This window comes from Neodiprion pinetum, chromosome 1 (assembly GCF_021155775.2).
Source record: "Neodiprion pinetum isolate iyNeoPine1 chromosome 1, iyNeoPine1.2, whole genome shotgun sequence".
Taxonomy (NCBI): Eukaryota; Metazoa; Arthropoda; class Insecta; order Hymenoptera; family Diprionidae; genus Neodiprion; species Neodiprion pinetum.
The window spans coordinates 31,109,558-31,137,205 of record NC_060232.1 but is presented as its reverse complement, the minus strand read 5'-3'; the positions used below and the strand labels follow the sequence as shown (position 1 = coordinate 31,137,205).

General features: G+C 38.6%; 6 protein-coding genes across 13 annotated transcripts in view; 4 read left to right on the top strand and 2 right to left on the bottom strand.

The window, feature by feature from the left end:
- LOC124219867 (chromatin assembly factor 1 subunit A-B) overlaps positions 1-16,956 on the top strand; it is a 40,343-nt gene extending 23,387 nt beyond the window's left edge. The window contains exons 3-9 of one of the 2 annotated variants that reach the window (XM_046628115.2): positions 3,438-3,500; positions 10,656-10,723; positions 10,839-10,953; positions 11,650-11,821; positions 12,256-12,395; positions 13,038-13,168; positions 13,309-16,956. In XM_046628115.2, the coding sequence (XP_046484071.1) occupies positions 3,438-3,500; positions 10,656-10,723; positions 10,839-10,953; positions 11,650-11,821; positions 12,256-12,395; positions 13,038-13,168; positions 13,309-13,696 (1,077 nt within the window). In that variant the 3' untranslated portion in view covers positions 13,697-16,956. The remainder of the gene's footprint in view (positions 1-3,437; positions 3,501-10,655; positions 10,724-10,838; positions 10,954-11,649; positions 11,822-12,255; positions 12,396-13,037; positions 13,169-13,308) is intronic. The other variant, XM_069133942.1, reaches the window with a different exon arrangement.
- The window catches only part of LOC124220332 (inactive pancreatic lipase-related protein 1-like), a 45,972-nt gene that overhangs the window by 8,305 nt on the left and 10,019 nt on the right, over positions 1-27,648 (bottom strand). For 2 of the 5 annotated variants that reach the window (XM_046629081.2, XM_046629173.2), the window contains exon 1: positions 295-988. The exons of 1 other annotated variant lie outside the window; for it this stretch is intronic. In XM_046629081.2, coding sequence (XP_046485037.1) covers positions 295-391 — 97 coding nt within the window. In that variant the 5' untranslated portion in view covers positions 392-988. Of the gene's footprint in view, positions 1-294; positions 989-27,648 lie in introns of those variants that run through there. 2 more of the 5 variants (XM_046629428.2, XM_046629258.2) reach the window with 2 other exon arrangements.
- On the top strand, positions 4,739-6,603 carry LOC124221087 (uncharacterized). Its single transcript, XM_069133967.1, has 3 exons — positions 4,739-4,929; positions 5,963-6,212; positions 6,314-6,603. Exons 1-3 carry the CDS (start codon positions 4,879-4,881, stop codon positions 6,412-6,414), a joined length of 402 nt encoding a protein of 133 aa, XP_068990068.1. The 5' UTR covers positions 4,739-4,878; the 3' UTR covers positions 6,415-6,603.
- On the top strand, positions 19,196-21,274 carry LOC124220222 (enoyl-[acyl-carrier-protein] reductase, mitochondrial). Its single transcript, XM_046628831.2, has 5 exons — positions 19,196-19,616; positions 19,688-19,924; positions 20,043-20,264; positions 20,374-20,601; positions 20,698-21,274. Exons 1-5 carry the CDS (start codon positions 19,419-19,421, stop codon positions 20,926-20,928), a joined length of 1,116 nt encoding a protein of 371 aa, XP_046484787.1. The 5' UTR covers positions 19,196-19,418; the 3' UTR covers positions 20,929-21,274.
- OSCP1 (Organic solute carrier partner 1) lies at positions 21,267-23,097 on the bottom strand. The gene is made up of 4 exons (XM_046628957.2): positions 22,880-23,097; positions 22,389-22,708; positions 22,037-22,314; positions 21,267-21,900 (listed from the first exon to the last, which is right to left on the bottom strand). The coding sequence occupies exons 1-4, from the start codon at positions 22,989-22,991 to the stop codon at positions 21,507-21,509; spliced, it is 1,104 nt and encodes a 367-aa protein (XP_046484913.1). The 5' UTR covers positions 22,992-23,097; the 3' UTR covers positions 21,267-21,506.
- Positions 23,484-27,519, top strand: LOC124219530 (SET and MYND domain-containing protein 4-like). Of its 3 annotated transcripts, none has more exons than XM_046627265.2 (7): positions 23,484-23,850; positions 24,181-25,228; positions 25,316-25,602; positions 25,798-25,956; positions 26,083-26,226; positions 26,601-26,855; positions 26,936-27,519. In XM_046627265.2, exons 2-7 carry the CDS (start codon positions 24,181-24,183, stop codon positions 26,945-26,947), a joined length of 1,905 nt encoding a protein of 634 aa, XP_046483221.1. In that variant the 5' UTR covers positions 23,484-23,850; the 3' UTR covers positions 26,948-27,519. The 3 variants fall into 3 exon arrangements, with proteins under 3 accessions (XP_046483221.1, XP_046483403.1, XP_046483307.1); XM_046627351.2 differs by lacking the exon at positions 23,484-23,850 and adding an exon at positions 23,928-24,002; XM_046627447.1 differs by lacking the exons at positions 26,601-26,855; positions 26,936-27,519 and adding an exon at positions 26,291-26,500.

The following is a 27,648-nucleotide window of genomic DNA, read 5'->3' as shown; positions in this document are numbered from 1 at the left end:
TGGTTGGTTTCAGATCAAAGTTGCGACTTCCGATGTACGCAACCTGCCAACGAGAATGAACTGCTGTTGTGGAACGTATTTAATAACTCGATCAATTATGGCCCAAACGACTTGATAAAAATTACCAGATGTAGTTCAAACGAGTAATAAAAAATCCTCGAAGCTTAGAAAATATCCATTCAATTTTTCTCTGCCGGGAAAATTTCAGTAAACCACTTACTTTTCGGCCTCCTGAGTTAGGTTTCCGCCTTAACATGATTGTCGGATAAAACGTCCGCCTTTAAGCCCAATTACCAAGCAGCGTGGGAGGCGAATATCGTTGGACTGGAATACCTTCCAGTAAATTAAAAACTGATCCAAAGGAGCAATGGTAATATCTACCAAGTTTCATGACCTGGCAAATTCGTCGGCGTCAGATTGTCAGCAGTTTTATTTTAAACGCACCGACGCGTCGTACTCAAAGTGGCAACTTTACTGGAAAAATAGTCGTTCGAACAAACAATCGCAATTGGTGATCACTCTTCCAGTGTCGCACGCCATCTGCACACGTGACACGCGAAAATATGTTCTTTAACAAACAATCCACGTATCAGTATCAAAAACCACTTAAATTCATCAACCCGTTACGTTTTTCAATCGTTGAAACCACACTAAACGCTTTTTACGCTTTTTACGCTTTTTACGCACGTCAGGACTCACTTCGGGTCACGGAAACTATCGTTGCACGCTTAAGAGGAATCTCCATGCTCGGAGGATTGCTGCAGTTGTCGATGGTCTTACGGTTATTCTCACTTTGTCGTTACATCTGGCGTAACACACGAAGCCAGTCTTAAATTCATATTCCGCTGACACGAAAGTCCCCGTTCTTGGGGTTAAAGGAGTAAGAAGGGATATACCATCGCTGAACTTCGCAAGAACACCAAACTCCACTTTAGCCTCCTTGACTTATTGTGAACTAAACTCTTACAGCACAAAGTATATTTCGCAATCCAGTTCGATACAAAAGTCGTTACGCTATGCGAGGCAGCGAGTGATATACACAAAACTCTTACTTTCACGCGTCTGGTAAATTTTTTCTCCCCCCCCTTGACGTAAAATATAACTGTTTTAATTTTTCCGAACACGGTACACGTATTATATTGGAACGCACTGTAACCTGAGAAACCTCCAAGGGGAAATCACCACAACAACTTCCACGTTACTTTCTCGTGACTAACTACACGTATTCCTGTAGTACACTCACGCATGTAGCATTCATTGCGTAAAACTTCTGCATCTTATACAAGTACTTATTTAATCTTCTCAGCCTCATTTCCCCATAATTAGTAGGTATATTTACTTGCTCAACATTAACCGCCACGAAATTTGATTAAAGAAGTAGACGCTTCGCAGTGTCAAAGACAAAGTTCAAAGCGCGTTCATTAATCCTGCGATGTGGGAAAAGTTTTGTAGATTTGACCCTATGACGAGAAAAGGATTGGATTCACGATTCCTTTTGATCTCGTTCCGGTATTTTGTTTAGGAAACAAGACCGCAAGTTCCACGAAACGAGGAAACGAGGAAACGAGGTAATACGACGTAAATTCCTACTGAGAATTTACGGTAGCGTACATTCTTAGCTTTGTTAGATTTTGTTTCTGCAAGGGTTTCAAGGTGAATAAAATGACTTCAACATGTTACGATCATCTAAGGTATACCTCGATTCCACCGACAGGCCCTTTTGGCATTCAGCCAGTCGACTGTCAATATCAATTGGCATGGTTGCGTCTCAGCAATTTCCCATTATATGAATGAAGTTGAGTAGGCTCATGATCCTGATAAACGGAGCGAATTCCATTACGGAGCAGTCGCGAATATCAGCGGGATTATACGGCGGGCTTAGTAGGGAGAGCGAATTGAATAGAACTCTTTTGAATATCTAATGCAATTAAAATTCCCGTGCAAATTTTTTGTGGCATACGTTCTATCGCCATGCATATAATACGGTACGATAAACGTCGCTGCAGAATTTCGTCGATTCAAGCCTTGAATAAGGTTTAAAACTCCTGCCTTCAGCGAACGAGGATCACAAAGTCATCGGCAAGTTAAACAGGGTTGAAAATAGTCGAATGTCAAGTCACTCGTAACTCGAACGATCGCATCACCGCGAATACACGAACGTTCGCTACTCGAGTTACAGAAAATAAGCCTCCGCATTGTAGCGCAAGGATTATCTATAGGACTTTAATAAATATTTAACAAGTAGAAAAAAACAATCGATAAATTGTTTGCAAGCGCATGAATAACCTTGAACCCCACATGCAACTCAAACTGGTTTGATATTGTCTGATAAAAAAGCAGGAAAATGAAAAAAAAAAAAAAAAAAGAATCGTAACATATTCTCGCGTTTTACCCAGCGTATAAATAAGCGGCACACGGTATGTAATGTGGAATCTAAAATAGGCGATTTGTAGAACAGAGCTTGCCTAGGCCTATCAAGTACGCTCTAATCGATCCGCCTATGCAACGTTTTGTACAAAGATCTTCGGTTCCGCTGCTGCCATGACGCCGAGCTTCTAGCTCGCAAATTTTTGAACTAGGATTTCTGCGGGTTATTTTCTCTCGGGGGATGATTGTTGCGGAGTTTTCTGCACAACCCTCTTACGCGCTCGTCATTAGACGGCCCATTGATAGGGAAACTCCGTTATAGCCGACCTATCGATTTGCATCGGTCTAGCCACAAAGACTTCTATTCTTAGCCAAACTATTTAAAATATCAGCCTCGTGTCCTGGATTCAAATACGATAACGAACAAACGCCGACCGGCGTGATATCGATAAAATATCGCTGTATGCAATTGGCATTTTATTTGAGATCCACGCGCTGATTAAAGAAAAACGTAATATTGTTCACCGGCCGAATCGCGATTCCTTTTCGCCAAGTTTCGTAAAAGATTGAAGGCAAACTCGACGACTCTTCAGGTAATTCTCTATTCACCTTTCACAATGTGTTATATGAACTTCGAAACTCCTTCGGTCTTCCAAGCGAATATCGATGATCTCGAAATTATGCTGCCGCTGCAGCATGCAGATTGACTAGAAAATGCATGCGCCGCGTACTCGACGTCACCTGTACATAATCCTGTGCTTTGATCATATCGCTGCACCGCTCTTGACACCAGCCCACGACCAAATTACAGGGTATAATCGTCGTGTGCTCAGGACGACACGTGACAAACGATATAATCGGTGGCTGAGGGAAATTGTTAATTAAAGAATATTTCTTTTCATCCCAACGCGCAGACGCCCATAATTTTTAATGAAATCAACTTGCCGAAAAAAGTAAATTGCGATTAGTGAAAATTAGTTCTTACTGTACCTACACGTAAGTTTTTAATTAAGACTGGTAAAACCTTGTGACGTTTAACAAACCGAACATTTCTCTTTGCCTGTTTCCAGGACAAGCTCTTGACGAAACTGGAAGAAAACGAGCCCGAGTTGGCCTCCTCCCAAGAAGACGAGGTAAGACCAAGTTTTTAAGGGAACGCTCTAACAAAGTGAAACGGTTAATTAATTCGTTAGGCACGCCCTCGCTTCGCCCGTAATCCTGACAAGGCCTCTGCCCGTCTCTGGTAACTCCTAAGCTCATTATACAGGGCCGTTTAGACGTGATCGGAAATATCGACGTGTCCTCTTCGACGATACAAAAGGGGAATGCAATCTGATTAAGAAATTTGTATATGTCTATCGTTTAAGCGATACCTCCGGCAAGGAACGTACCCGAGGCTTAAACGTTCCTCGATTCTCCTCTTATCGCACGATCAAAGATGCGAATGACGTGTACCTACACTGATTCGTACGAAATTGAATCCGTTGTGCTCGAGTATAAATTACACCCTGCAATCATTTTGACGATCAACAATTCAGGAGTAATTATTTTCCTGGCTTCTATTCAGACCGGATATTCGTATCCATCGAAAAAAGCTACAGCGTCGTACTTGCAAGGTGGATGTGGGTGCTAACGTGGCGCGTCGTATCCGCAGAATCTGACGTCACACGCGCCGTTCTGCAGGGGTGGCCAAAGCGTCTATAGAAACGACGAGACAATGTCTGGCGAGATTTCTTCACGTTTCCCAGATTTTCCAGCCTGCAGTATTTTACGGGAACAATGGCGAGGCTTGTATGCGCTATGACACTTGACAATAGCGCTCGAAGAAAGCTGAAATCAATTAGCTAATTGAATCTTTTGGAGGGTACTCCGTTGCAGTTGACATTTGTGATGAAGCGACTCGTGCATATCGGCACGCCAACCCCTGTTCGAAAAACACTCGATCTTTCCGCGATTCCGATATCGCAGAATTATTATACGTTCGACATTTTTCAACGCTGTTTGACTACGTCGCTCTAGCCGTCGTTTTGCGGCGTCACGCATGGGGAAATGAGAAACGACAACTTGTCGAACGGAAAAGGCAAATGAACTTCGGTGTTATCGAGGGTGAAAAAAACACAACGTGTTACGCGTTACGTTATACGTAATGTATAAATGTGTATTACTACTTCCGCTCGAGGCGATGTACCATATACGACACGACGGATGAGCGAATGGATGCGAATTCGTGAATTCACAACCGGAAATGGAGTTTTTCACAACGATGAAAATTATCCTAGAGACACTTCAACAATGTAATAATTGAAACTCTTGTGCGATAGCGGGCGTTTATTATTTAGCGCTTAAAACTCTTCCTGGGTTTTTGCAAAAATGTGTTTCAAATTATGTAATTCGGTTTGTAATCAGCCTCAATTATAATACACGTCGTGCTACGGTGCTACGATTTTTCGAACAATACGAAGGTATAAAAGTGACGGAAAAATTTAGCAATTGCCACATTGACTTGGAGTCATGAAAGCGACCTTGTTTGCTGCGGTAATCACGGCTCTCCTCGCCGTTACGGTAATTATGAAACCACTTTTATATATTACACGGTATCGATACCGCTTTTGTTACGGAATAAGTATTTGGTTGCATGACTAGAGTTACTCCTGGATATTTCGTTCTGAGATATTTTGAAATTACTGCTGGTGATCAGAATAGATCGGCTTTGAATTTGGAGAGGAAGTTGAACATGGCTCTTCGAAGCTCTGTCGGCATCAACACTTGACTGTTATATATATTCGAAATTCATTACTTTTCAAATCACCTCAGATATGAAATATCCGACCTAAATATCGTGGATTTTCAAAAGTTGATCGCAGTGCAGTCCAGTTAATAAAATTGCTTCCGCGTTAGAATTTCTGACTAAAGACGCAAAAAAATGCTAATGAAATACGGATGAATGAAGAAAAGTAGAACGATCAATCACGAACCTTTTCTTCCGCTTTTCCGCTACCGTATAATTTTCGTAGTTTCGTTATACATTCAGATTTTAGCAAGGTTATATCGTAGTCCTCTATCGCTACGGTTATAATCTGCAAATCTTGAATTAAGATGTCTAGATTCGATGTTTCTGCATGATTCAAAAACAAGATTTTTTTCACAGTGAAATAAAAATAATACCTACTTCTGACATTGCAGTATAGCAAGTCTTAGATGCTTAATCGCTTATACATAGATTTATTAATTAATGCGCACCAAAGCCGTAATTAAAAGTTTAATATCGACTAAGTATACCGCGAGTCTTACAACCTGCAACGTTGCATCCCATTTTCATCAACAAGAACACAACGAGTGTATAACGGTCGGGTGCTTGAAAATCCACGAGGGTGAAATATCGCGAACAATTGAAAGAGCTCGCTAGTGCTGTGCAAAAGCTGTCTAGCTGAAGTTACACTCACGGCACTCGGGGAAAACAAGTTGGAAAATTGCATTATCCAATGCTGCATTCGTTCTGCGTTACTCGGCAAATTATTACTGGCTTAGAATTTATCACAGGAAAATTATATCGGAGCACTCGAGACTCTCATATCTGAGCGTTTTCCTCCTCCAGATAGCCGGATGGGGTCCCCCACCCCAGGGACCTCCGATGGGAGGCGGTGGCGGTGGCGGGGGTGGCCCGGGGGGCGGTTGGGGCGGTCAGGGGGGTGGCGGGGGTGGTCCAGGGGGATGGAACAACGGAGGAGGAGGAAACCCAAGTGGCGGTGGCGGGATGCCGCCCAACGCGACCAGCACAACACCTGCAGTCACAACGCCCGGGGTAACAACAACGACGACAACCACGACTGCATCCTCGCAAAATGGTAATTCTGATCTAATTGAAACTGGAGGATAGTTGCGAAGCCGCACTCCAGACTAGACCGATTTTTGATTCGGTATATCCATTGGGGGTCATTAATTGCAGGGGGTGGAATGGGCATGGGCATGGGAATGGGGCCGGGCGGTGGCGGTGGCGGTGGCGGTTGGGGTCCTCCACCTCCTCGTCGCAGACTTTGGAGACGCTGATAGACGGACAGCGGTACCTGGAGTTTTACTCCCGCTCTGCTTCGACCTGTGCTCAATGGTTGTATTGCATATGACGGACAAGGCTGACGGATTTACAGTTGGAATTTATAATACATGTAGCTTTGTGTAGATAAACTGTCGGTTAAACGATTGATTGGAAAAGAGTTAAATAAAAACACGTTTATCGAAGTGAATTCGTTTCTTAATTCGCGTTACGCGTGATTCCTGTACACTGAATGAAATTTTATTGCAATGTTTGGTTTTCCGCATAGCGTTTTAGGGACAAACGAGGTACAATCATAAACATTCCGAGAATAATAAGACGTTATACTATTTCTATATATATATATATATATATATATATATATATATATATATTGTTACAAAGGGTGAAATCACCCGTTCTGTCCCCTTTTAAATGATCTAGTAGTCATCATAGATAAAAGACGTTTATAAACCTCTTATGTCTTTAAAAAGAATAAGGTTGCTGCGTCAACCGACATTATTGTAAAAACAGTCAGTCTCTAGACTTTAAAAAGAGAGCTTGTGTCCAAATACATCTATTTTCTTTCTAAATATTCCTCTTTCGTGAGACTTCTTTGGCTCGGCGTTCGCTTAAATCGCACAGAGAACTCTTTGATTCTCTTAGACCTTTCTTAATTTCCCCCCGTTGTTACAATATATTAATATTATGTTGACAAGCAAGAATTACTGTATGATCTTTGAAACATTCTTATAAATGTTGTGCATTTCGTTACTCACTATTGTACTTTTCACGACTGTATTATACCGCGATTGTCCCTAAAATGGTATATTTTATTGTACTTTTGTGTATGGGGAAAAGCAAATATTCCAATAAAATTTCTTTCAGCGTATGGGAGTATTGAGCAAGATTCGAAATCCCTCTGCTCTACGGAATTCTAACAATCAATGCACTCTTGACGCGGTCGAAGGCTCCTGGGAAACAGACGTGTGTGTTGTCGTTGCATCGTGAGGCCACGCACGTCGCGCCTACTTATACCCTCCATTGATAATTGATAGAACGATAACACTGGTTGGGTAGCGAGAATATTGCCGGAAATAAAGGTGTACATACACTGCGTCGACGTTACGCTCTGTCAATTTCAGCCAATTTCCTCCGTTCCGAAATGGGATGAAATTGAAATGACAATTCGCGTTTGATTGGGATTCGGACATCTACTCGACTCAACGAGCTACCAACAGTGCGAAGTCGAATCGTTCGACAAGATTCGGAGTTTCCGGTAAATCGATTACCGTGCATGTAATCTGTCGAAAAATTTCTGCCACTCATTTCTAATCCCAGTGCTAACAAAACTGTGACGTAATTTGAGACACGCGAGTCTTCCTACAACGCCGAAGCTTCCTTCTCGAACGACTTACTCTTATTGTCAGACGATCAGGTCTCGCGAAATTTCGGCACCAGCCCGAAAATGTTCGGCCTTCCAGGCTGATCGACGATCCAATAAGCCATATAACAGCAGATTAGGACCGACAAGGAACGAGGAGCGGCTGGTGGGTCAAGATCGAAGTGAAACGGACAGGTAGGTCATAATGCGTGTATACGTATATATGTATATACGTATATACGTATTCCTTCTTGGGTTTTTTTCTCCTCTCCAAGGGTATAAACCCAGTAATGAAAAAAGTAGCGTAAGACGAACGGCGTTCTTGTTGGGGTTAAACGTCTGCTCAGTCCACCCTTCGAGACGTATCCATAAAATATGAAGTTTGCGAAGCTTCGCTTCAGTCCTGACCCGTCTCCGAATAAACAAATATCAAAGGAAAATCCTTTATAGATGCCTGAAGCACGCTGCCGTTTGAAAGCCGCGAGGTTCGACCGGAATCGCGAATGAAAATAATAAATGAAAATGCAAATATTGTGACAACCTGCACACACGCCACTCCGTTGATCTAAATCAACCGGCTTCGATGTATTCTCAATAAAATATGATCGCATTTCAAGTACGTTGACAAAAACAGGGTTAGCCATTTTTTTTCTACTCTTTTTTATTTGAATAAATTCATCACGCGCCTGTATACTTCATTCTCAATTCAGATCTGTCAAGACGTGAATGATAAATCTTCTTGTCACTCGTTTATTTCTTTCGCAAAAGTTTCATTTCTCCTCCAACTACATCGTCCGATATCACGATGACAATGAATAACGCAAAAAAGAGTTTCCTACATCCGGATATGTAATTTCTCGGGGATGAAGGAAACAAGAAACTCTCGTTCCTCCGCCATCAGATTATTTACCACGATCTTACTCGCTCGTCTTTCGGTACATCCGATGCACTTATTTTTTTTAATCTGTATCTACCGCTCCAGAATGAAATCCACGAGATACTTTACGCAAAAACTAGCTATATACCATAATAACAGATTTGATATCCATGCAATACAGTTATGAAACATTAAAAAATAATCGGTCCAGTGCCTAACAATGTGTCTTTAGGTTCTCCTGCATCCGGTTATAATTTACACCCAGTAAATCACGGACCATACATTGTGCACCTGTTTTTATGATCATCACGTGAATACAAGTTGAAACAGACCGTGCTCACAATGTTGGGTGACAAGTTTGCCAGCAAACATAAAGCAGAGCTCCTCCTCTTCACCGTAATCATCGCTATTCTCCTGGCATTTGTGGTACATGAGACGCAGAAGCGGGAGGCGTACAAGTTTCTTCACAAAAGTTCTACCAGCCTGAAAGCTCTGAGGTGTAGGAGGTGTCCGTGGCGTTCCTCGGGCACGATTGATTGGAAACTTGTCGACAGCCGTGTAAACACCCTGAGAAGGACCGAAATACAAGATTTTTTCGATTACAGAAAATATTTTATCTACCCGAAGAAGTGGTGTTTTTTTTTTTTCTCAATTTACCAGAAAAGATTTTCAAATCAATTACAAAACCATTTCAAGGAACCCTTAAATCACTATTCATTTTATCGTACTCGTAGACACACCGGAACAATTGTTTTGTCGATTTATCAGACAAACAATTGTCTGTAATTATGCACTCGGGAAAACTCATAGCTGTATAAATTTAGTCAAAACTGCGTAACACTTGTAATATTTCAGGAACACCAGCACTTCACACCGTAACGAATCGAGGTTAAACAAGCTGTACCAGAATCGAGAAGAATCGAATGCTTCAATATAAATTGATTATGACCGATGCCTAACTGTACAAAGCGTAAATAAACAGTGTAAACAAAATCCTTCATTTCTCACGAAACTCTTCTGTGTACGTTATTTTACCCGTTCATTGCGTTGGCAAATATTCGAGCTGATATTGCACATTTGGCGGTAACGAGTAGACACGTCTAACACTCCAACGTGCAAGACGTAACACATTTGTCTTGTGCGTTTAATTGCCAAGATGAAATGAGCATAGCTAATCGTACACAATTAGAATATCACACAATAGAGCAGTGATAATCTTAAGATATTAAATTACCGCAGTAGCTTGTATAATAAATCCGATTACTTGATTACGTTCTATGATACCAAGTTGTGATAGTTATCTTACGACGCCCTATTATAGTGATAAACGCGTCAATCTTACCGTGCCCGCATTCTCATCCTCCGTCGTTCCTCCCTGCTGCTAATTAATAACTTAGGTTGAAGAAATTTATTGGCCAGAATTTTTCCCCCCCCGATAATCCAAAGTACGATCGTCGCCGGGTTATATTGTGTGAAAGGCGTGTAAGAAATGGAGGAAGATCGGGCCGTTATCGCAAGTTCAGAAGTCCAGAAATTCCATCGAGTTCTCGCTCCACGTAATTCCGACAGGATGATAGCGCGTTGGACTCGTCGGTCCATTCAAACCCCGCGGTAAAATTCTTTCCCCGAGACAAGTGTTCGGAATGAAATTGATGAAAAATACTTTAGCGATGTTCGAGTCGTCTGTCAGAAGTAATTGCGGCGTTCTTCCTCGGGGTGTATAACGTATATACAGAGAGACGGATTTTGAGGGGGGATAGTGCACAATATCGCGATTCAAAACAACGCTGCAACGATAGAAAACCGCGTCCGGTTAAAGTGCACGTTGTCCGGATGAAAACCCACTCAATCGATGAATAGCCTCGGTAAAACGCGTGAGCTAAACTCGATCAGATGAAGTGAATTTCATGCATCCGTGGGGTGGGTGGTACTTGAAAAAATATGACTTTACGGCTTACAGTTTTTTTTTTTAATCATTTCATCTTGGTCTGTTCCAGTGCGTCATTTGTGTGAATGCGAGAGCATCGATGCAGACGGCGCCGTGTGGCCACCGGGTTGTCTGCAGGTAAAACTATGAACTGTAACCAAACTGTACCTCAACGTAAGAAAATACGTTAAAGAAGGCAGAATGAAAAAAAAAAAATCAATACCTTATATTTTACTTCCATTTTATTTCTTAGACGGTGTTTCGTCAAGACAATACAGATGGCCGTATCGCAACGAATGTTACCCCTGAGGTGTGTGATATGCAGAGCAAAGATTCTCCGGTTGAAACAAACTCTCATCCCTCGAGACGTAAGTACGAACTACCGACCCTGCAAAAAATAATGTCAACGTCGATTCTCTAGCAGTTGATTTTCACGGTAAGGAATATCAATTCCCTTCGGAAAAGCGCAGAATGACGAAACGTTATTTGACCATCTTGGAAGGCGTCAAGTAAAGTACAAAGATCCCTATCATAGACTCCCAAGCTGTTCCGAGTCCTCCCCTCAAGTCTGACAGACCAAATCAAACGTGAATTCTAGAATCTCCACACTGAAAAAATTTCATTTGTTATAGTAACTAGAAAAATTCAGTAAAACAGGTATCGTTAAGAAAACTGTTTGAATATTATTGGGATTACGAAAAACGAGGTGCGCGTAACCATTTTGCGCTGTTGTCGATCCTTTTTTGGTAATTGCCACGCAAAATCAGCTAGTTCGGTTTACTCTACTTTTTCAGTTAAATAAGGCTTTAATGTCAATTTATTGTTGCACAAGCATTAAATTTTCGCAACAGTTGCAAGAAAATCTAGTAACAGTGATCGTAATGAGAAAGAATAGTAACGGATACTAGACTTTCCGGTAACAGCTAGAAAACTAATTTTCATTTTCTACCTAGAACTGTATTTTTCGATTGTGGTAAAAAATGAAAATAGTTACGGACTGTGCGGCAACCGGAACTAAAAGTTTCTCTCAGTGCAGTTTCACTGATGCAATTTGTAAATCGCAGTATTCGATGTCTGGAAAATCCTGGGTCCTGCCGCAAAGCGCCTCGGCTTACAGTATGGGGGCTTCCGTGGCAGGAAGCGGTGCTCCAGGACCCGGTGGCCGATGGGGTCCTAGCAGCGTGCCTCCGTCGGCGTCGCTCTACTCGATGAGCAGTGGTTCTTCCTCTTTGTCAGGCAAGTATTCAGAGCATGAAATTTACCTCAGAGCACTCTCAGAGTGCATAGACTCCGTATTTAACCCTTCGATTACACATACAAGAGTTTTTTGTATTTAGTCTGCATCTGCTGAAACCGTGAAGCAATTATTGTCGTTATGATCGAGCTTTTGACTATTGTTTTTAAATCTCGTTCGAACCATTCGATTGGGGATGTTCTAAACTTTAAACAACACTGATAACCAATTATTGAAAATGGTGAATTTTAACTGGATGTATGAACGAACTGAATATGGCTGGTACAAATTTGCACCAGTAGACAGTAAGCCCAACGTACTGGATTAAGCATGTAATCGAAGGATCGGGGAAGCTTTGTGCTTTGAACATGAGTTGCCGAAGCCACAAAACCCCTTTAAGCCTGGCAATGAGCAAATTTTTCTTGCTCGTCATCAGGGGTGTCTTCCGTATCTTCAGCCACTTCCGCTTCTACCAGTAGTTCTGGGATTTCAACCGGCAAACCGAACAGGCTTAGACAGCCAACGGGAGCAACGCTTCGCCGCTCGCAGACCCAATCGATGAAACTTCGAATCCAGGTGAAACTTATTTTGTGAAGTAATTGCACACGTCCAAGCTTTTTATATTTTTTAAGATCACGACTCGCTTCATGCTTCCGACATCCTAGGAAAGGGGATTTTACTTCATCTCAGAGAAACGACAAAGACGATTGATTCCAGCCGTGACGGATACAGAGACGGAATGAAACAACTGTGTCCGGGTTGTTTGTGCAGTCATCCAAAGCTCGAGTTATTTCGCGAAATGGCATTTCGTCTCGCTGAACATTCCGCAAAGTTATACTCGTACACATACATGGTTGAGGAAGCATGATGCTTGTTTTCAATTAAATACCAGTTTCCCATATACCTACATCAGTCCGGATTTGCTAGTTCCAAAGTTTCCAACAGTTGGCACGTAACAGAGATTGATGAGAGTGATTCCAAATTTACGATGAGTAGAAAAAAGAAAAGGAAAAACTTCTACAATTAGTCAACTCTGCGAAACTGTATATCATAATTTCAAATTTTAATCGTTATATAAGCACTTATAATAATTACTCGCAGTTTACAAAAAGAGACTGTATATCCGCAGTGTATATAATAGGAGAAACAAGGCATCGCGTTGCCCTCGGTAATTAGACGGGACTTTAACCTTGTTCCTCGTTATTTCCGTTTTCACAGGAATATCAAGACCCTATACAGCAGGTCCCCGAGGAGGAGGAAATAATAAGGGAAAATCGAGAACGCCGGTTGCCCCCGATAAAGGAATTTCAGAGAGACTATCGTGCTGGAAAAGCGTCCACCAGAATACGGTGAGCCATTGCGTTCAACGTATTGTACACAAAAAAATTCTAACATACTCGATTGATCCGAATCCGTTCTTTACCCTCGTTTCGTCGATCCTCCAAACTAAACGAATCACTCCTTGCAATATTTTCATTGCGAATCTCAGGTGCGCCCAGAAGATAGTGACGCAGCTGGAAGCTTCGCCGTCGCCACGAAACGCGACAAATGTTGGAACACCGGTGATAACGCCACGCGAAGTGACGCCATCGGGATCGACAAGATCGTCAACAAAATCGGTAAAGAAGTCACCGACCATGCCAAAAACGCCGATGACCGTTGCCCAGGAGGTTCAAAAAACCAAGAAGGAAAAGGAACGGGAAAAGGAGCGAGAAAAGGCGGAAAAGGCCCGGCAGAAGGAGGAGGAGAAGGCGGAAAAGGCGCGGCAAAAAGAGGCGAAGAAAATTGCGAAGGAGGAGAAAAAGAGGGCGAAGAAAGAGGCCAAGGCTAGGCGGAAGGAGACCGAGGAGGCTCTGCTCAGAGAAGAAATTAAGTAGCCGTCGCCCCTGCAGGTACAAATTAAACGTATAGTTCGCGAATCATGGCCTACGGGCTATGGTAAAAACGATAGTATAACAGTACCTACGAATGTGCACGTAACTATAATTAAAACCACGCGGGTGAATAAAAAATCAAGAATTTCTCCCATCTCGCGTGCATTTCAATTCATCTATGTACAAAATGAGAAACGCAGTCGGTATTTGGGGATGTTTTCTGCGAGATAGACCGAGAATCTCCGTAACAAAGGTAGAGTAATGTAACGAGTGCAGAAAATCCGTGACGCATTTCGGAAAATCACTGCCAATATTCGTTGCGTCTTTACTGTGTCGCCTTGTCCGTGTGTTGGACGGATTTCGATAACGATGCATAACGCGAGAGGGGGGATCGATGAAAGATTGTAATCAACGACCGGGTTTGCTATACGTAATATATAAGTGAATCAAAATAATAATAAATATACATACATGAATATTACACAGGCATATCTATGTATGTATATGAATAATTGATAGAAGCGGCCAAAAACAGTTAAACCCGTCGTGTGTCGAGTTACAGTGAATTTGAGTTACGTCGTTAGTTAGACAGATTATAGTAGAGTATTAGAATCAACTAATCGTATCCATGTGATAGATAATTGTCGGCACGTTAATGATTACTTGCGACTTACGAGTTGTGCAAGCGGATGCGATAAAATCGAATCGCGGTACGGATCTGTTATAATCGTGTTGTTTACTTCGCATGTACGAATATTGGAATTCACCAAACGGTATTTAAAATAACGTCAGCAATTCGAGAGTTCGGAAATTGATCGGTAAATTCACACGATTACAAAAATAGTAAATTACTACTCTACAAAGGGTGAAAAAAAAAAATTATGTAAATTTCAAAACATGGAACATATCGTGCTTTTGTTGTGGATCGATCGTGCGGTGTAAGAGTCTCGTTGTAAATAAAATTTTTAATCAAATTTCTACGAGTATCCCTCGAACTTCACTCGTAATAATGTACAACCGATGTGTAAACGTGTCAATTTTCCCATCTTCGGCACCTGCTGCGGTACGAGTACAGAAAAAAAATTTCCATCTTGCAGTAATTTCATCGCCAGACAGTGTTGTTGAATTTAATAATTATTCAAACTATCATATTACCAATTATTTTCCTTCTTTTCGCAAAACGAGACGTGTACGAAATGTTTGTAACCCTGATTAAATGAAATTCACTGATTGAGGGAAGAAAAAAACCTTCTGCGTTTGTAAATTAATAAATATTGAAGTTAAATTCATTTGATAATTATCCGATAAACAGTTTCATGGTACGCAGTGAATACAAAAATCTATAATCCACGGTAATACGTATACGCACCCTTTTACAGGGCCGAATCAATTTACGTATATAATTCCGTGTAATACTTGACAGTATTTGAAGTATATAGCATGTTCGTGTAGAAACAGCAAGCAGAAAAGTAACTTGCCGAGTTGATTCGTTCTTAAATATATAATCATACATATTCACATGTAGGTAATATATTACATGATATATAATACGTATACGTTAATATTGGCAAATTTGTGGGATATTATAGTTGTAAAAAAATCGCAACGGAATAAATAAGGCTATAACAGCACAATGATCGTTACACACCAGATGTAAATACACTAAATGCCCGAGATTGAGTTTCGTTTAAATAATTTACAATCTATCAGTTATATCCTAAAAGATCAATTATTACTAATAAATCATCGAAAAAATATCTAACGAAATAAAAATTGAAAAACGTCTAGTTCGCTTCAGCGTGACAAACGTCGGTATGTATTGTAATATACCTATAACACTGCAAACACGAGCATATAAATAGATTGAAAGTTGTGCATTGAAATTTGAAAAAAAAAAAAAAAAAATAATTAAAAACTCCGAAATTCGCACGGACAAGTTTACAATTCATTATTGTAAAGAGAAAAAACTGATGAAATCAAAATAATAATAATAATATATATACATATATATGTGTAAACAGAGTCATTACATTAAACGTTGATATACATATATATCCTACATGCAAAAATGAATTATAATTATAATTTTTGAAAATTTCTGTAAAATAATAAATCTGAATGAATACAATTAACTTGAATTATGTATCGTATGAAAATAATGTAGTTACGACTAATTGGTGTACATATACCAGGGTGGCCACACATCTGGAAAACTCGGAAAATCTGTATCGGGAAATTTTTAAGTTGTCACGGAAAACCGGAAATTTTTAGGAAATTTTTATTTTGCTTGTGGAAAAAAATCTGAAAATATCAGTTTCCTATCACGGGAATTAGACAATTTTTTTTCAATTCAAATTGAATTTGTACCGAATATACAGTTAATAAGCTGAACGATTTTAAGTTTTTATAGTAACTTACTAGAACTGGGGAAAATGTCAGGGAAAGCTGGGTCTTGGATCCTGAAAAGCTTGGAAATTTGTGGCCAACCTGATACACATATATGTTAATCATCCTTGATTCATCAAGTCCACATACCTAATATATACGTTATGTCACGATAATCAGCAAAAATCAAAAGAAAAAACAATTTGTTATTTTAGGTTCTTCTCACATATGCATATATATATATATAAGTCTGCTATATGTAATATACAAACCGATCTCGAGTTATTATTAATCACGATATCAAAAATGAATGCGCAAATTTACATGGACGTAGGCAATTTTTCTATATCAAATAAAACAAAAACAAAAAAAAACTACCGTATCCTTTTTTTACTGCTATAGATGCATTTACTTTCTAGTTCGTTACATCATGTATGGAAGTATAGCGAAAATGCTGTTTGTTAATAATCGAACCGCTAAAAAATAACATTTTTTTGATACCGGGAATAATGACAGTGTTCAACAGAATTCGCACATTCACGAAACATTCGTCTGTTACTAATTGTTCACCGCATACGTATGCACATTGCTAAATATCTCGAGCCATACACTAATCAATGTGGTAGTTATTATTAGCCTTGGACCCAGTAAAATTTGAAATAAAAATAACCCTTCGATACATAAAAATGCAACAAGCCTACAAGCTGCTTCAACTTTATCTTCTTCTTTTTCGTTTTCTTGGAAATCAATACGTGTGAACTTTGTTCATACTTACACACATAGCAAGGCGTTCGTTCGCTAACGCTGATTATATTGGGCACGTTGCGCCGAAAATTAATAGAATTAAAAAAATATGTAAAATAAATGAAAAAAAAAAACATTTCGATAAGGCGCCCGACGTAAAGTCGCACATATCAAAGGATTATTTATAACACTTTCCTAAATATCCGTTCGGGGCGCAGGTATTATATCCGAACTACAAGATCAATTGGCGCAAAGACTTGCCCTCTGAGTGTTCAAACATGCCTATATTCGTATATAGCGGACGCAAAAAGTGATTGAGTCGAAAAAAGTGGTTTTTAACCATTAAAGAAACTTACACTCGTCATTATTACCCCGTGTGAATAGAGAGTCACGTAATGAAGTAATCCGGTTGTGAAATTTTCTCGTACGAAATCTCGAAAGAGAGCTCGAGCTAAGATAACACAACGGTATAAAATAAAGATTAGCTGCCACCAAAACGTCAATTTTTGAACAACTACTCGTTATGTTGGCTAATTCAAAAGTCACCGCAGAAAGAGACGAGAAATTAATTGGAAATAAAGTATTCTCTTTGATTTTTATGAATTAAACTTTCGTAAATTCTTACAATAATCTTTCATTGACGCCGTTTTTTGTTTTCACGGTTAAATATTTTCACGGGCTTTTCTTGGATTCCAGTGGTGACTGTTGAAATAACCTGTAGTTGTGCTATGGGTAGATGGAATGTACAACGTATGTTACGTACATACACAAAATGTTGGCAATAATTTCCAATTATATGAATGAATAACATATATTATATAAATGTAATATAATCATAATATATTATACTACCTATATCAAATACAATTATTATTGAATAAGAATTTGTAGTCTGTTTATAGAGAATGTTAAAAATGACCTAGGGTTTAGGTAAAAAAATCCACTGTATTCAAAATTAAAGTTCAATACTATGTAGAAGTTATTGGATCCAACATGCGGAGCAGAGATCAGACCGTCACTCATCATCACGCGTCGCAATAGCAAATAACAGAATAATTAAAAAAAATCTATGCTTTCCTTCGTAATTATATTCCTCATTGCAATTCCACAGAGTTGACAGACGCTGAATTATTCTACAGCGTAAGTTGCGTCTGAACTATCGTCAAATTTTTGATTTTGTGCCAAACTCGATTCAATTTGAGAAATGTGAAGAGAGGATTTTTACTCAACGCTTATTTCTTCTGCGTTTTTATACATCTTTATTATTCACACAGGCTCTTGTCTATCCAATCGCGTAATTAAGACTTTACAAAGCATACGGTAAAAGATAAAAATAAAAATTTTACTGTGTATTAAGGCTAACGAATAGAAAAAAAAAATTAACAGTGTTTTGCTGAAAAGTACGCACGATTATTAACCATATTTATATCGATTTGTTTCTAAAATGACTCCTGTAGTTTACGACTCCTGTTAAAACCAGTTCGGTGGTAAAACAAATTTTACTCACTGAAACGGTAATTACTACATAAAAGTAATCCACACGTGCAGATAATACGATGGGTTACTATTTTGCAGTTCCTATTTTTTAATCCACCATTCTCGCTTCATGTCTAGACTGTGCGGAAAAAAAGATGTTTTTTTTGCGACTATACCCCTCCTCCCAGATTCAGCTATATTATCGAACAGCCGTATTCCCTTGCTCCGAACACAATTGATGCATTACGTTAAGTAGAAAATAATTACATATAAGCATAAAAACTAACTATAACATCGTAGTAATAAAGTTAGCGGCTAGAATACGTAGCTTTTTATTTCTGAAAATGCGCTTGTTAGAAAATTAGGGCTGGGAAATCGTACGACAGAGTAATCCAACAAATTGGTCAATGATCCCAGTCACTAAAATGACTTAAGCAGTTGATTTTATCAAGTCTATTTTTAGTAGTTTAATTTTAATTAATAAAACGTAAAAATTTAGAAAATACAATGTGTTATTATGTAATAACCTGTATTAAAAGAAAAAAATCAATAATGAAAATCAAATAAAATGTTATAATAAATGTTAGGTAATTATTCACCGGCCGTATATTTATTAAACCGCATTAATCCCTCGTATACCGTCGAGATTTATTACGAAATTGCACAATAATGATTTTTTCATTGATGTTGCGTTACGTTAACGTTACTAACGTCAGCCTCGTCCGAACATTGTCGCAAATTATGCGAATATCGAATGAATGTAATATGTTAAAAAATTGCCTTTAAAATCAGATATGACTCTCTTGAAGTACTTTAAAGTTTAAAGTTTAAGCGGTAACGAACGAATTTTGGCAAACTTTTGACAGAAGTCGATTAGTCGTCATGTCGACGTTTCGCTTCACATCTGCGAGGCTGTTCAATGTCTACGTATATTTTGGCCCCGTGATTTGCGCGATAAAATTGCGGCCCGATAGTGATAACATTTTTCTTTCAATCTTGCGCAATATTTGATAGCGTACGTAGTAAAATGTTATTGAGAATTCGATAAAACACGCTGACAACGAGATCGATAATAATTTGATAGTACATTGCTCGATATTCGAAGAGCCGCATTCGCATCATGGCCTCGTTACAGGTTAGGAAATACTTCGCGACAGCATCGCGAACTCTGTTGAATGTGGATTTTGTCACGACCCGTTTAATGAGCGCTTGTTCCAGTGAAATATCAACGAAATATTTGCGATATCAAGAGTATGGAGAACCCGTCAAGGTTCTTTCTATCAATACGGAGAAACTGGCCAAGCCAAACGACAATCAGGCAAGTAAAAAACCGGTGATCGATTCACAGATGATAACTCACAACTATTGCCTAAATTATTGTGTTCTCAGGTCACCGTAAAGTGGATTCTATCGCCTGTCAATCCAGCTGATATAAACACGATCCAGGGCAAATATGCGAGTAAACCGCCATTACCGGCGATACCTGGTAACGAAGGTGTTGGTGAAATATTACAAGTCGGAGCCGGGGTGAAAAACTTGCAACTCGGAGACAAAGTTGTACCCAACAGCGGACACATCGGCACATGGAGAACACATGCCGTCTATGACGCGCAGGAATTATTAAAGGCATTTCGTTATCTAACATACGAATAGAAATTGAACGCAGGTCTTCTCAGACTTACACAGATCAAAGGTAACGCATGGACTTTGTTACGGCAGTAATCAACGATTTGTTTATTTACAGATTCCGAAGGAATTGGGAAATCTGGAAGCAAGTATGCTAAATGTTAACCCATGTACCGCCTATAGAATGCTCAAGGATTTTGAGTGCCTGAAACCGGGTGATTCGGTTCTTCAAAACGGTGGCAATTCGGCTGTAGGACAAAATGTTATACAGCTCTGCAAGGTTTGGGGATTCAAGTGCGTCAGCGTCGTTCGCGACAGGCCAACGATATCAAAGTTAAAAGTATGTGCTCAACGCACATACTCTTACTTCATCACAGAAATTACCATTTTATTTTCCCACTTATTGATTCATTATTTTCAAATATTAATAAACTACTCATACTTTTCAGGATGAACTGATAAATTTAGGGGCAACAGAGGTACTGACCGAAGAAGAAATAAGGACAACTTCAATATTCAAAAATAAATTACCAAGACCGAAATTAGCTCTCAATTGTATAGGCGGAAAAAGCGCGTTGGAACTATTGAGGCATTTGGACAAAAATGGTACTATCGTTACTTACGGTGGCATGTCTAGAGAGCCGGTTACTGTACCCACTTCTGCGCTAATTTTTAAGGTAACAGACTTCCAGATTTTTAAAGTTACAGAAGATTTTGCAGACAATGTGTTAGATTGCTCGTTACCCTATAATTCATAATCATTTATTTTCTAGAATATAACTGTGAAGGGGTTCTGGGCAACAGCATGGACAAATTCCAACACTGATTCGAAAGAGCGCAGAGAAATGTACGATGAATTAGCACAATTACTTATTTCAAAGAATTTGAAACCCCCGGCAGCAAAAATTGTTCCTTTCAACAAGTATCAAGAAGCTGTTATGAATACCCTTAGCATTGTCGGAAAAACAGGATTGAAATATATCTTAGATATGACCAAAGAATAGAATAAATCATTGGATCTGTAAGATAAAATCGGTTACCAGTAACTAAGATAAGGGAGTACGTGTCAATGCCCAAACATATATCATTAATGTAGTGAAGTACCCCAAGATTCAACTAATGATTGAAAATAGGAATATCACTTCACAATTTCTGTACGAAACGATCGTAAACGGATCCTGTATACATCCGCCCATAGTGAAACTACACCTAGGAAATAAAATTTTTAAATCTATATTTAATTTAAATAAATCTAGGTCAAGTACTACAGAAAAATGTATATAATAATAAGACATAGTATAGATTTCTAACGTTGTACAGGATAAGGATTAAATTTCTTGGCTACAATTATTAATTTCAATTTTAATGCAGCCATTCAATATCACCATTTTCTTTAAATTTATATTATGATCTAATTAGTGTCCGAAATCCAGTCTTTGCTGGTATATTAGTATTAACATGAAATAAGTTGGTACTCAAGAAGCGTGCACGCCTTATACTCTATAAAAAAATATGTGTACACTTACAGTTTAGTGCTCACATTTTAAACTGCCTGTAGGTTATTATTGAAAATTTATTGATTTCAAGTCACAGTCGTTGTTAGGATCGATGAACTTGATTCAATTTTATCGAGCAATTCTAGTAAATTGATGCTGGTTTGCTGTTCACTTACATCAAAGTCTGCGTATATGTTTTCTAATGTGTTTTTGTATTCCTTATTTGATTTAAGCTCTTCTGTAACCAAGCTACTAACTTTATCTGTATTTTCGGACTGCATATTATCAGTATTCTCAGTATTATCGTCGCTAGAAATATCCTCTGTAAATAAGTTTAGATGAAATGTTTTCACGGGTTCTTCTTCCTTGACCCCCAATTGGGCCTCGAGCATCTTTAATTCCCTTCTGATTCCTAGATTTTTAGGTGAATGTTGCTCATTCTTTGCAATATATTGCGTTTGCCCATATGAAGGAGAATATCTGAAAATTTTATAATACCAGGGAACGTTTTCCTTTATGCTTAAAATGCTTAATTCATTGTCAGCGATAAAATTGGTGGCGCGAAACAACGAATCCAATCGTCTATCAAAAATGAACTCAAACATAATTTACGTACACATTTTTTCCAAGTATAGTATCACGATTTCCAAACAAGGCAAAAGAGCCAATAGCACAATTTTCGCAATCTGTGTCATTCAGCTTAACGCCTTCAAGCATATCTTGATACTTTATGTAATTCTCGTTGTACTGTACAGAAGTTCTGTTGAAGGTTGCGTCATTATTCTGAAGACCCAATCTTAATAGAACTGAAACTCTGACATGATAATCATCGAGGACCTTCAAACAGTCTTTTCGTGTTTGCCAAACTTGGCCCATGGTCATGTTACCATATAACTGTAAGATGAATTTACGACTTTTGTAAGTGTTTTTGAAATTCCCGTAAGAAATTGTAACATTCAACCTCTTACATTAACGACCATATGATGCACTAAATTTATGCATTCGTGAGCATTCTTATCCACCGCAATCTCTCGCATAGCATCAATGTGATTGAGTATCAGAAGAATCACTTCTCTTGGTCCTGTGCTCATGGTGAGTTGATACTTGGTCAACATAATCATTAGATCAAACAATTTATCCATACTTGCTTTGTCGAGTCTCATAATTGATGACAAAGCTACACATTCCAAAGTGGAGCGAATGCAAGAAACACTTGTAGGCTCGGATGGCTTGAATACAGTTGTTAATATTTTTGGATTTAATAATGCAGCTGTTACGTCATCCAAGACTATAAAATATAATTCTTCAATAAACAAATAGCCCATTTGTAATTACAACTCGTGAGTGAAATAAAATGTGCAACACTATTGGACGTGTGGTCAAATGTATATTTTGTCGAATGTGCATAACGTATAGGTGCTCGTGCCAGCATTATTCTTTACTGTAATGACTGACTGGCCTTGTATGCTTTTGTTGAAATCAATTCCTTGAGCATTTAATCTTTGCTGCAACACGTACAGCATTTCTCCACCCATATTCAGGTACAATATCGGAGTTGTGTACATCGACATCTTTGTCGTTTTGAATCAATTTATACTGGCAAGAAATAGGGAATCTGACTATAAATTTCAGATGACAAATTACTCTCTTAGAGTTGGGCGGATGAGTGAAAAATTGATTACATCCATCGGCATTGCACAAGCGCGTGCGTTTGCGCGTAGCTATTATGAAAAATGTACTTTACTTGTATCAAGGAGAATGGGATTTGTATTATACCTATGCATATATATCAGATCACAGACCTTCGCGGATAGAATTATATTTATGAATCAATAATTCCTACATTTATATGCATAATGAGAGAAAAAAGAAAACCTCGGTGACATTTCGAAATAATTTTTGGAATTTCAAAGTTAGAACGGTCGCACATTTTCATTCCAAATTTACAAAATTTACGCGCGTCTTACTATCGACACCGAACATCGATATCACGTGGCTCACAACCTTAACGCCAACGGATACTTTTCTGTTGACACACGCGCACGATTGATCAGATCCAGCTCATCCAACGGAAGTAACAAATGAAATCGTTTTTGCTTTATCTCTATCAGAAAATGTGCGTGAAAGGAAATTCCCGGTACTGATTGTTAAAATACCGGGACAATGAACGAGTAGAACAACCAAATAACTTTGAAATCAAAGCGCTAGAAGTCGGCACGGTGCTTAAAATATCTTTATATTGCCGCTTCATTCAACGCCGAATAATGGGCGCCGAATTAAAAAAAGAATAACACGTATTAGGTTACCCAGTGTATTTGGATATACATATTTCATAATTCGGCGAATCTGTTTTATCGTTTACTTTAATGAGTTTACGATAAGCTTAAAAGTTTGAAACGATAGTTAATTACCGTCCAAACTGTGACAGTCGTAAGTCTTCATCCAACCGTATTAATTGACTTAGTTGTCATTGCTTTCTTATTCTTTTCAAACTAGAACCTTTGTTTAAAAATTAGAACGTTGAGTATAAGATTACACAGAACATCAATCACATCCAACGCGCAAGTGATACACGGTGAAAAGTACTAATTCGTCATTAATTTCTCAATCTTTAATTTACAAAAATATTCTCACGCTTCACATTCTTCACAATTTTCAATTGACAGTATTAAGAAATTGCATTTGCACGTTATAAATTAAACAGATACAATACTGAAGCCTTTTACTAATCATTATTGATCTCGAATTGCAATATTTCAGATGGAGGAGCTATTGAGTACCTTAAATCGAAGAATACTGGCTACCAAAGAGAATCATGAACTTGTCAACAGATTTTCCAAACTTGAAACTGACGAAGAAAGGATGACATTCGCCCTAAAAGTGTTGAGCAAATACGACGTTCTGCCTGACTATGAATCAAAGTATAAAAATTCTGAGGAATCGACAAAACTGCGAGAACAAGGAAACAGAGTATTCATTGGAGGATGGGATTATAAAGCGGTCGAAAAATATAGCGAAAGCATTGCCTATGCCATAGAATCTTCTGAGGAACTAGCGTTAGCATATGCCAATAGATCAGCAGCACAGTTCAGAATGGAAAAGTATGAAGAATCCATAGGCGACATTGACCGAGCTCTGAGTTTAAACTATCCCGATAAGTTAAAAACTAAACTATTTGAACGGAAGGGTTTATGTTTAACAGCATTGGGCAGACCTGACGCGGAATTGTCATTCAAAGAAGCTCTAAATTGGCTTGACAAAATGTCTTTGAGCGAAGAAAAAACTAAAAAATTGAAGAATCAGCTTAAAACCTTTATTTCAGCCCCGTGTGCGTTTGTAGAGCTTCCAGCCACACCAATAGAATATCAATTGCCAGAAATAATAAGTCTGAATAAAGAAGTTCCTTGCGCGTCAGACGCGCTGGCGATAAAGTATTCAAAAGAGCTTGGTAGACATCTTGTTGCTACTCGTAAAATAAAACCTGGCGAAATTCTAGCCGTAGAAAAACCGTTCTGTTCAATCCTCATGCCTGAAAACGTTTACACACATTGCTCGAATTGCTTGCAAGTATCGTGGGCCATGCATCCATGCAAATATTGTGTCTACGCTATGTATTGTTCGGAAACATGTAAAGATCAAGCATGGAATGAATATCATGATGTGGAATGTGGAGTTGTAGGGTCGTTGCTAAATTTGCAATTACACATGCAGGGCTTGTTCGGCATGCGACTAGCTATCGTGGCAACAGAAAAAACAAAGAACTGGAAGGAATTAAAAATAAAACTCGCCAAAATTGATCATAGCGAAGGTACGTTGGAAAAACTTACAAAAAATAATATGCTGATTAATTCATTTGATAGCTTGAATAGATGTTGATGATCATATGAATTTTCAGATCCACGCACGAGAGGGTATTCTGAGGATGGGAAGTTTCACAGTGATCAGTATAGTAGCCTTTACAGTCTGGTAACAAATACTGATAAACGATCGGTACAAGATCTTTTTGGCAGGGCATTTAATGCTGCATGTATAACATACGTACTAAGTCGCGAGAGCGACCTATTTGGCAAGGAACTGCCAAAGATGCTAGATACCGATTCACTGGCCGAAAATCCCAAAGTCAGATTCATTGGTGGGCTGATATTAAAACATCTCCAAATAATCCCCAGTAATATTCATTCGGTATGATTATATCAAATGATGACAAAGTTATCATTTTTCTACCTTCATTTTAGCATATTAAAATTTGAAATCACCTTGATGTCAATCCTTTCTATAATATGTAATATCAACTAATATCTGCTCGTTACATTCAAAAGTCATGCGTGTAGAAATTGTTAGGAGTGCTTCTGTAAAAATTATATCAATTTCTTATAGTTTGGGGAGCTTCGCGGTCTAGAAGACTATGAACGTGGCGCTGCAGCAATGCCGTTTTATAGTCTCATCAATCATAGTTGTGATCCAAATGTTACAAGACAATCTCGCCCGAAGCATATTGTTTTATATGCTCTGTATCCCATTGCAGAAGGTGAACAGGTAATCAAATCGCAATTATAATTATCAATTTACTAACCCTAGTCTCTAATGGGATTATACATGTTACAAATAGATATTCTGTAAGAATACGCTAGAAATTATGATACCAACGAATGTCTGTTCTAGATATTTGACAACTATGGGCTACACTATGCTTTGACGGTGAAGAACGAGAGGCAGGAGAAACTTCGGAAGCAATTTTACTTCGATTGCGAATGCAGACCTTGCAGAGAAGAATGGCCCTTGTATGACCAATTACCTAGTTACCAGGTAAACTCGAATTTTGCATTCGTATGAATTATGACATTCAGGATACAGTCCGCTCTTTCAATAGTGCTGGGGATGGGTGTCTATGGGAATAACTTTTCGAGCTAAGCAGTACCCCCACTTTCGACGCGACTCGATGACGAAAACAATAACACAATGCACCTAGCACGTGGCACTACTGAAAGAACCATAGAACTTGACCATGGGTGGGGGAACCGTTCAAGCACATAATAGGGGAAGCGGCACTATTGGCAGAGCGAACTGTATATGGTTTCAAGTAAGTTCACCCTTTCTTCAATTCAGCATTAACTTTGATCTGAATTTTACCTATTGTGGAAGTTACCTTGGCTTTATGTGACATTTCATTAATATTTCAGAAACAAAGTTTGACGCAACACAACAAGAACCGGCTCAATAAGATCCTGCAAAAACACCACAGATATATTGAGCTTGCATATGATGGTAAAATTGAGAACGACCCAAATATGCTGCAGAATTTGGTAAAGATGATCGAATTACTGTTTGACCTTGTTGAAAGACCGTGTATTGAAATTAATAACGTCGTGGAGACAGTAAAACGTGTTTATGCCTTACAAGGAAACAGATTCGATGTACCAGACAAACCATACCCGGTAATACAAACATCGATTCAAACATTTCGGATCTTTGAATTGAATTCAAAATTTACACGTGATTTTCGATTGTTTTACAGAAGAAAGCCTGATTACTATTAGAAGAAAAATAAGGGTCTCTGACATTTTTCTGTGAAAAAACCTGCAGTTTGAAGAATGAAACAATGCGTGCCTCAATATTTGAATACTGGCATTGGGGTGTACAGCATTGATCACTTTTTCAAACAATGATGTATGTTACATTTATATTTTTTATGGTAAATAATTCAACGCCTAAACCTCAACTGCTAGCAAGCAGCACGCTTCTGATACTGATTGAACCGTGTACAGAACAATGAACAACGAATTTACGATGTACGTACTTAAATTATTCACGCATTAATCATTAAGTAGATTAGAATGCAGTAACAGTAATTGTGGAAAAAAAAACTGACGAGATCAAATAGTTTTTATACGAATCTCTATTCTGTTTTATACAAATATGAGTCGGATATTGTGTATAACAATCCTGGGTGCTTGAACAATATGTTGTGCGTGTAGATTTAAATTGATTGTTATATCCATTGAAAAATGTTTCTAAAAAAATATGTTTTACCTTTATGACGTTATTACAGTATTATATGTTACTAATTTTCAAATAATTTAAAAAATAAAGTTGAACGATTATAAAGTACATCATTCCAACCTTTCCATTTTCCAATTCTAAACTTTATGTGAATTACAAAGTAATGAGTGTAATTTTCACTTTTTCTAACATTGTGTGAAACAAGAAGAAAATACACGTTGAGTGCAA

What these genes read in the sequence shown, in the direction of transcription:
- LOC124219530 (XM_046627265.2), top strand. Translation starts at nt 24,181, where the DNA reads ATGGAGGAGCTATTGAGTACCTTAAATCGAAGAATACTGGCTACCAAA. An exon ending in CAAAATTGATCATAGCGAAG is followed by an intron (nt 25,229 to 25,315) that starts GTACGTTGGAAA and finishes ATGAATTTTCAG; the next exon opens with ATCCACGCACGAGAGGGTAT. An exon ending in CCATTGCAGAAGGTGAACAG is followed by an intron (nt 25,957 to 26,082) that starts GTAATCAAATCG and finishes TGTCTGTTCTAG; the next exon opens with ATATTTGACAACTATGGGCT.
- LOC124221087 (XM_069133967.1), top strand. Translation starts at nt 4,879, where the DNA reads ATGAAAGCGACCTTGTTTGCTGCGGTAATCACGGCTCTCCTCGCCGTT. An exon ending in CGGCTCTCCTCGCCGTTACG is followed by an intron (nt 4,930 to 5,962) that starts GTAATTATGAAA and finishes TTCCTCCTCCAG; the next exon opens with ATAGCCGGATGGGGTCCCCC. An exon ending in GACTGCATCCTCGCAAAATG is followed by an intron (nt 6,213 to 6,313) that starts GTAATTCTGATC and finishes CATTAATTGCAG; the next exon opens with GGGGTGGAATGGGCATGGGC.
- LOC124220222 (XM_046628831.2), top strand. Translation starts at nt 19,419, where the DNA reads ATGGCCTCGTTACAGGTTAGGAAATACTTCGCGACAGCATCGCGAACT. An exon ending in CCAAGCCAAACGACAATCAG is followed by an intron (nt 19,617 to 19,687) that starts GCAAGTAAAAAA and finishes TTGTGTTCTCAG; the next exon opens with GTCACCGTAAAGTGGATTCT. An exon ending in ACGCGCAGGAATTATTAAAG is followed by an intron (nt 19,925 to 20,042) that starts GCATTTCGTTAT and finishes GTTTATTTACAG; the next exon opens with ATTCCGAAGGAATTGGGAAA.
- OSCP1 (XM_046628957.2), bottom strand. Translation starts at nt 22,991, where the DNA reads ATGTCGATGTACACAACTCCGATATTGTACCTGAATATGGGTGGAGAA. An exon ending in TGCATCATATGGTCGTTAAT is followed by an intron (nt 22,315 to 22,388) that starts GTAAGAGGTTGA and finishes TTCATCTTACAG; the next exon opens with TTATATGGTAACATGACCAT. An exon ending in ACTATACTTGGAAAAAATGT is followed by an intron (nt 21,901 to 22,036) that starts GTACGTAAATTA and finishes TAAAATTTTCAG; the next exon opens with ATATTCTCCTTCATATGGGC.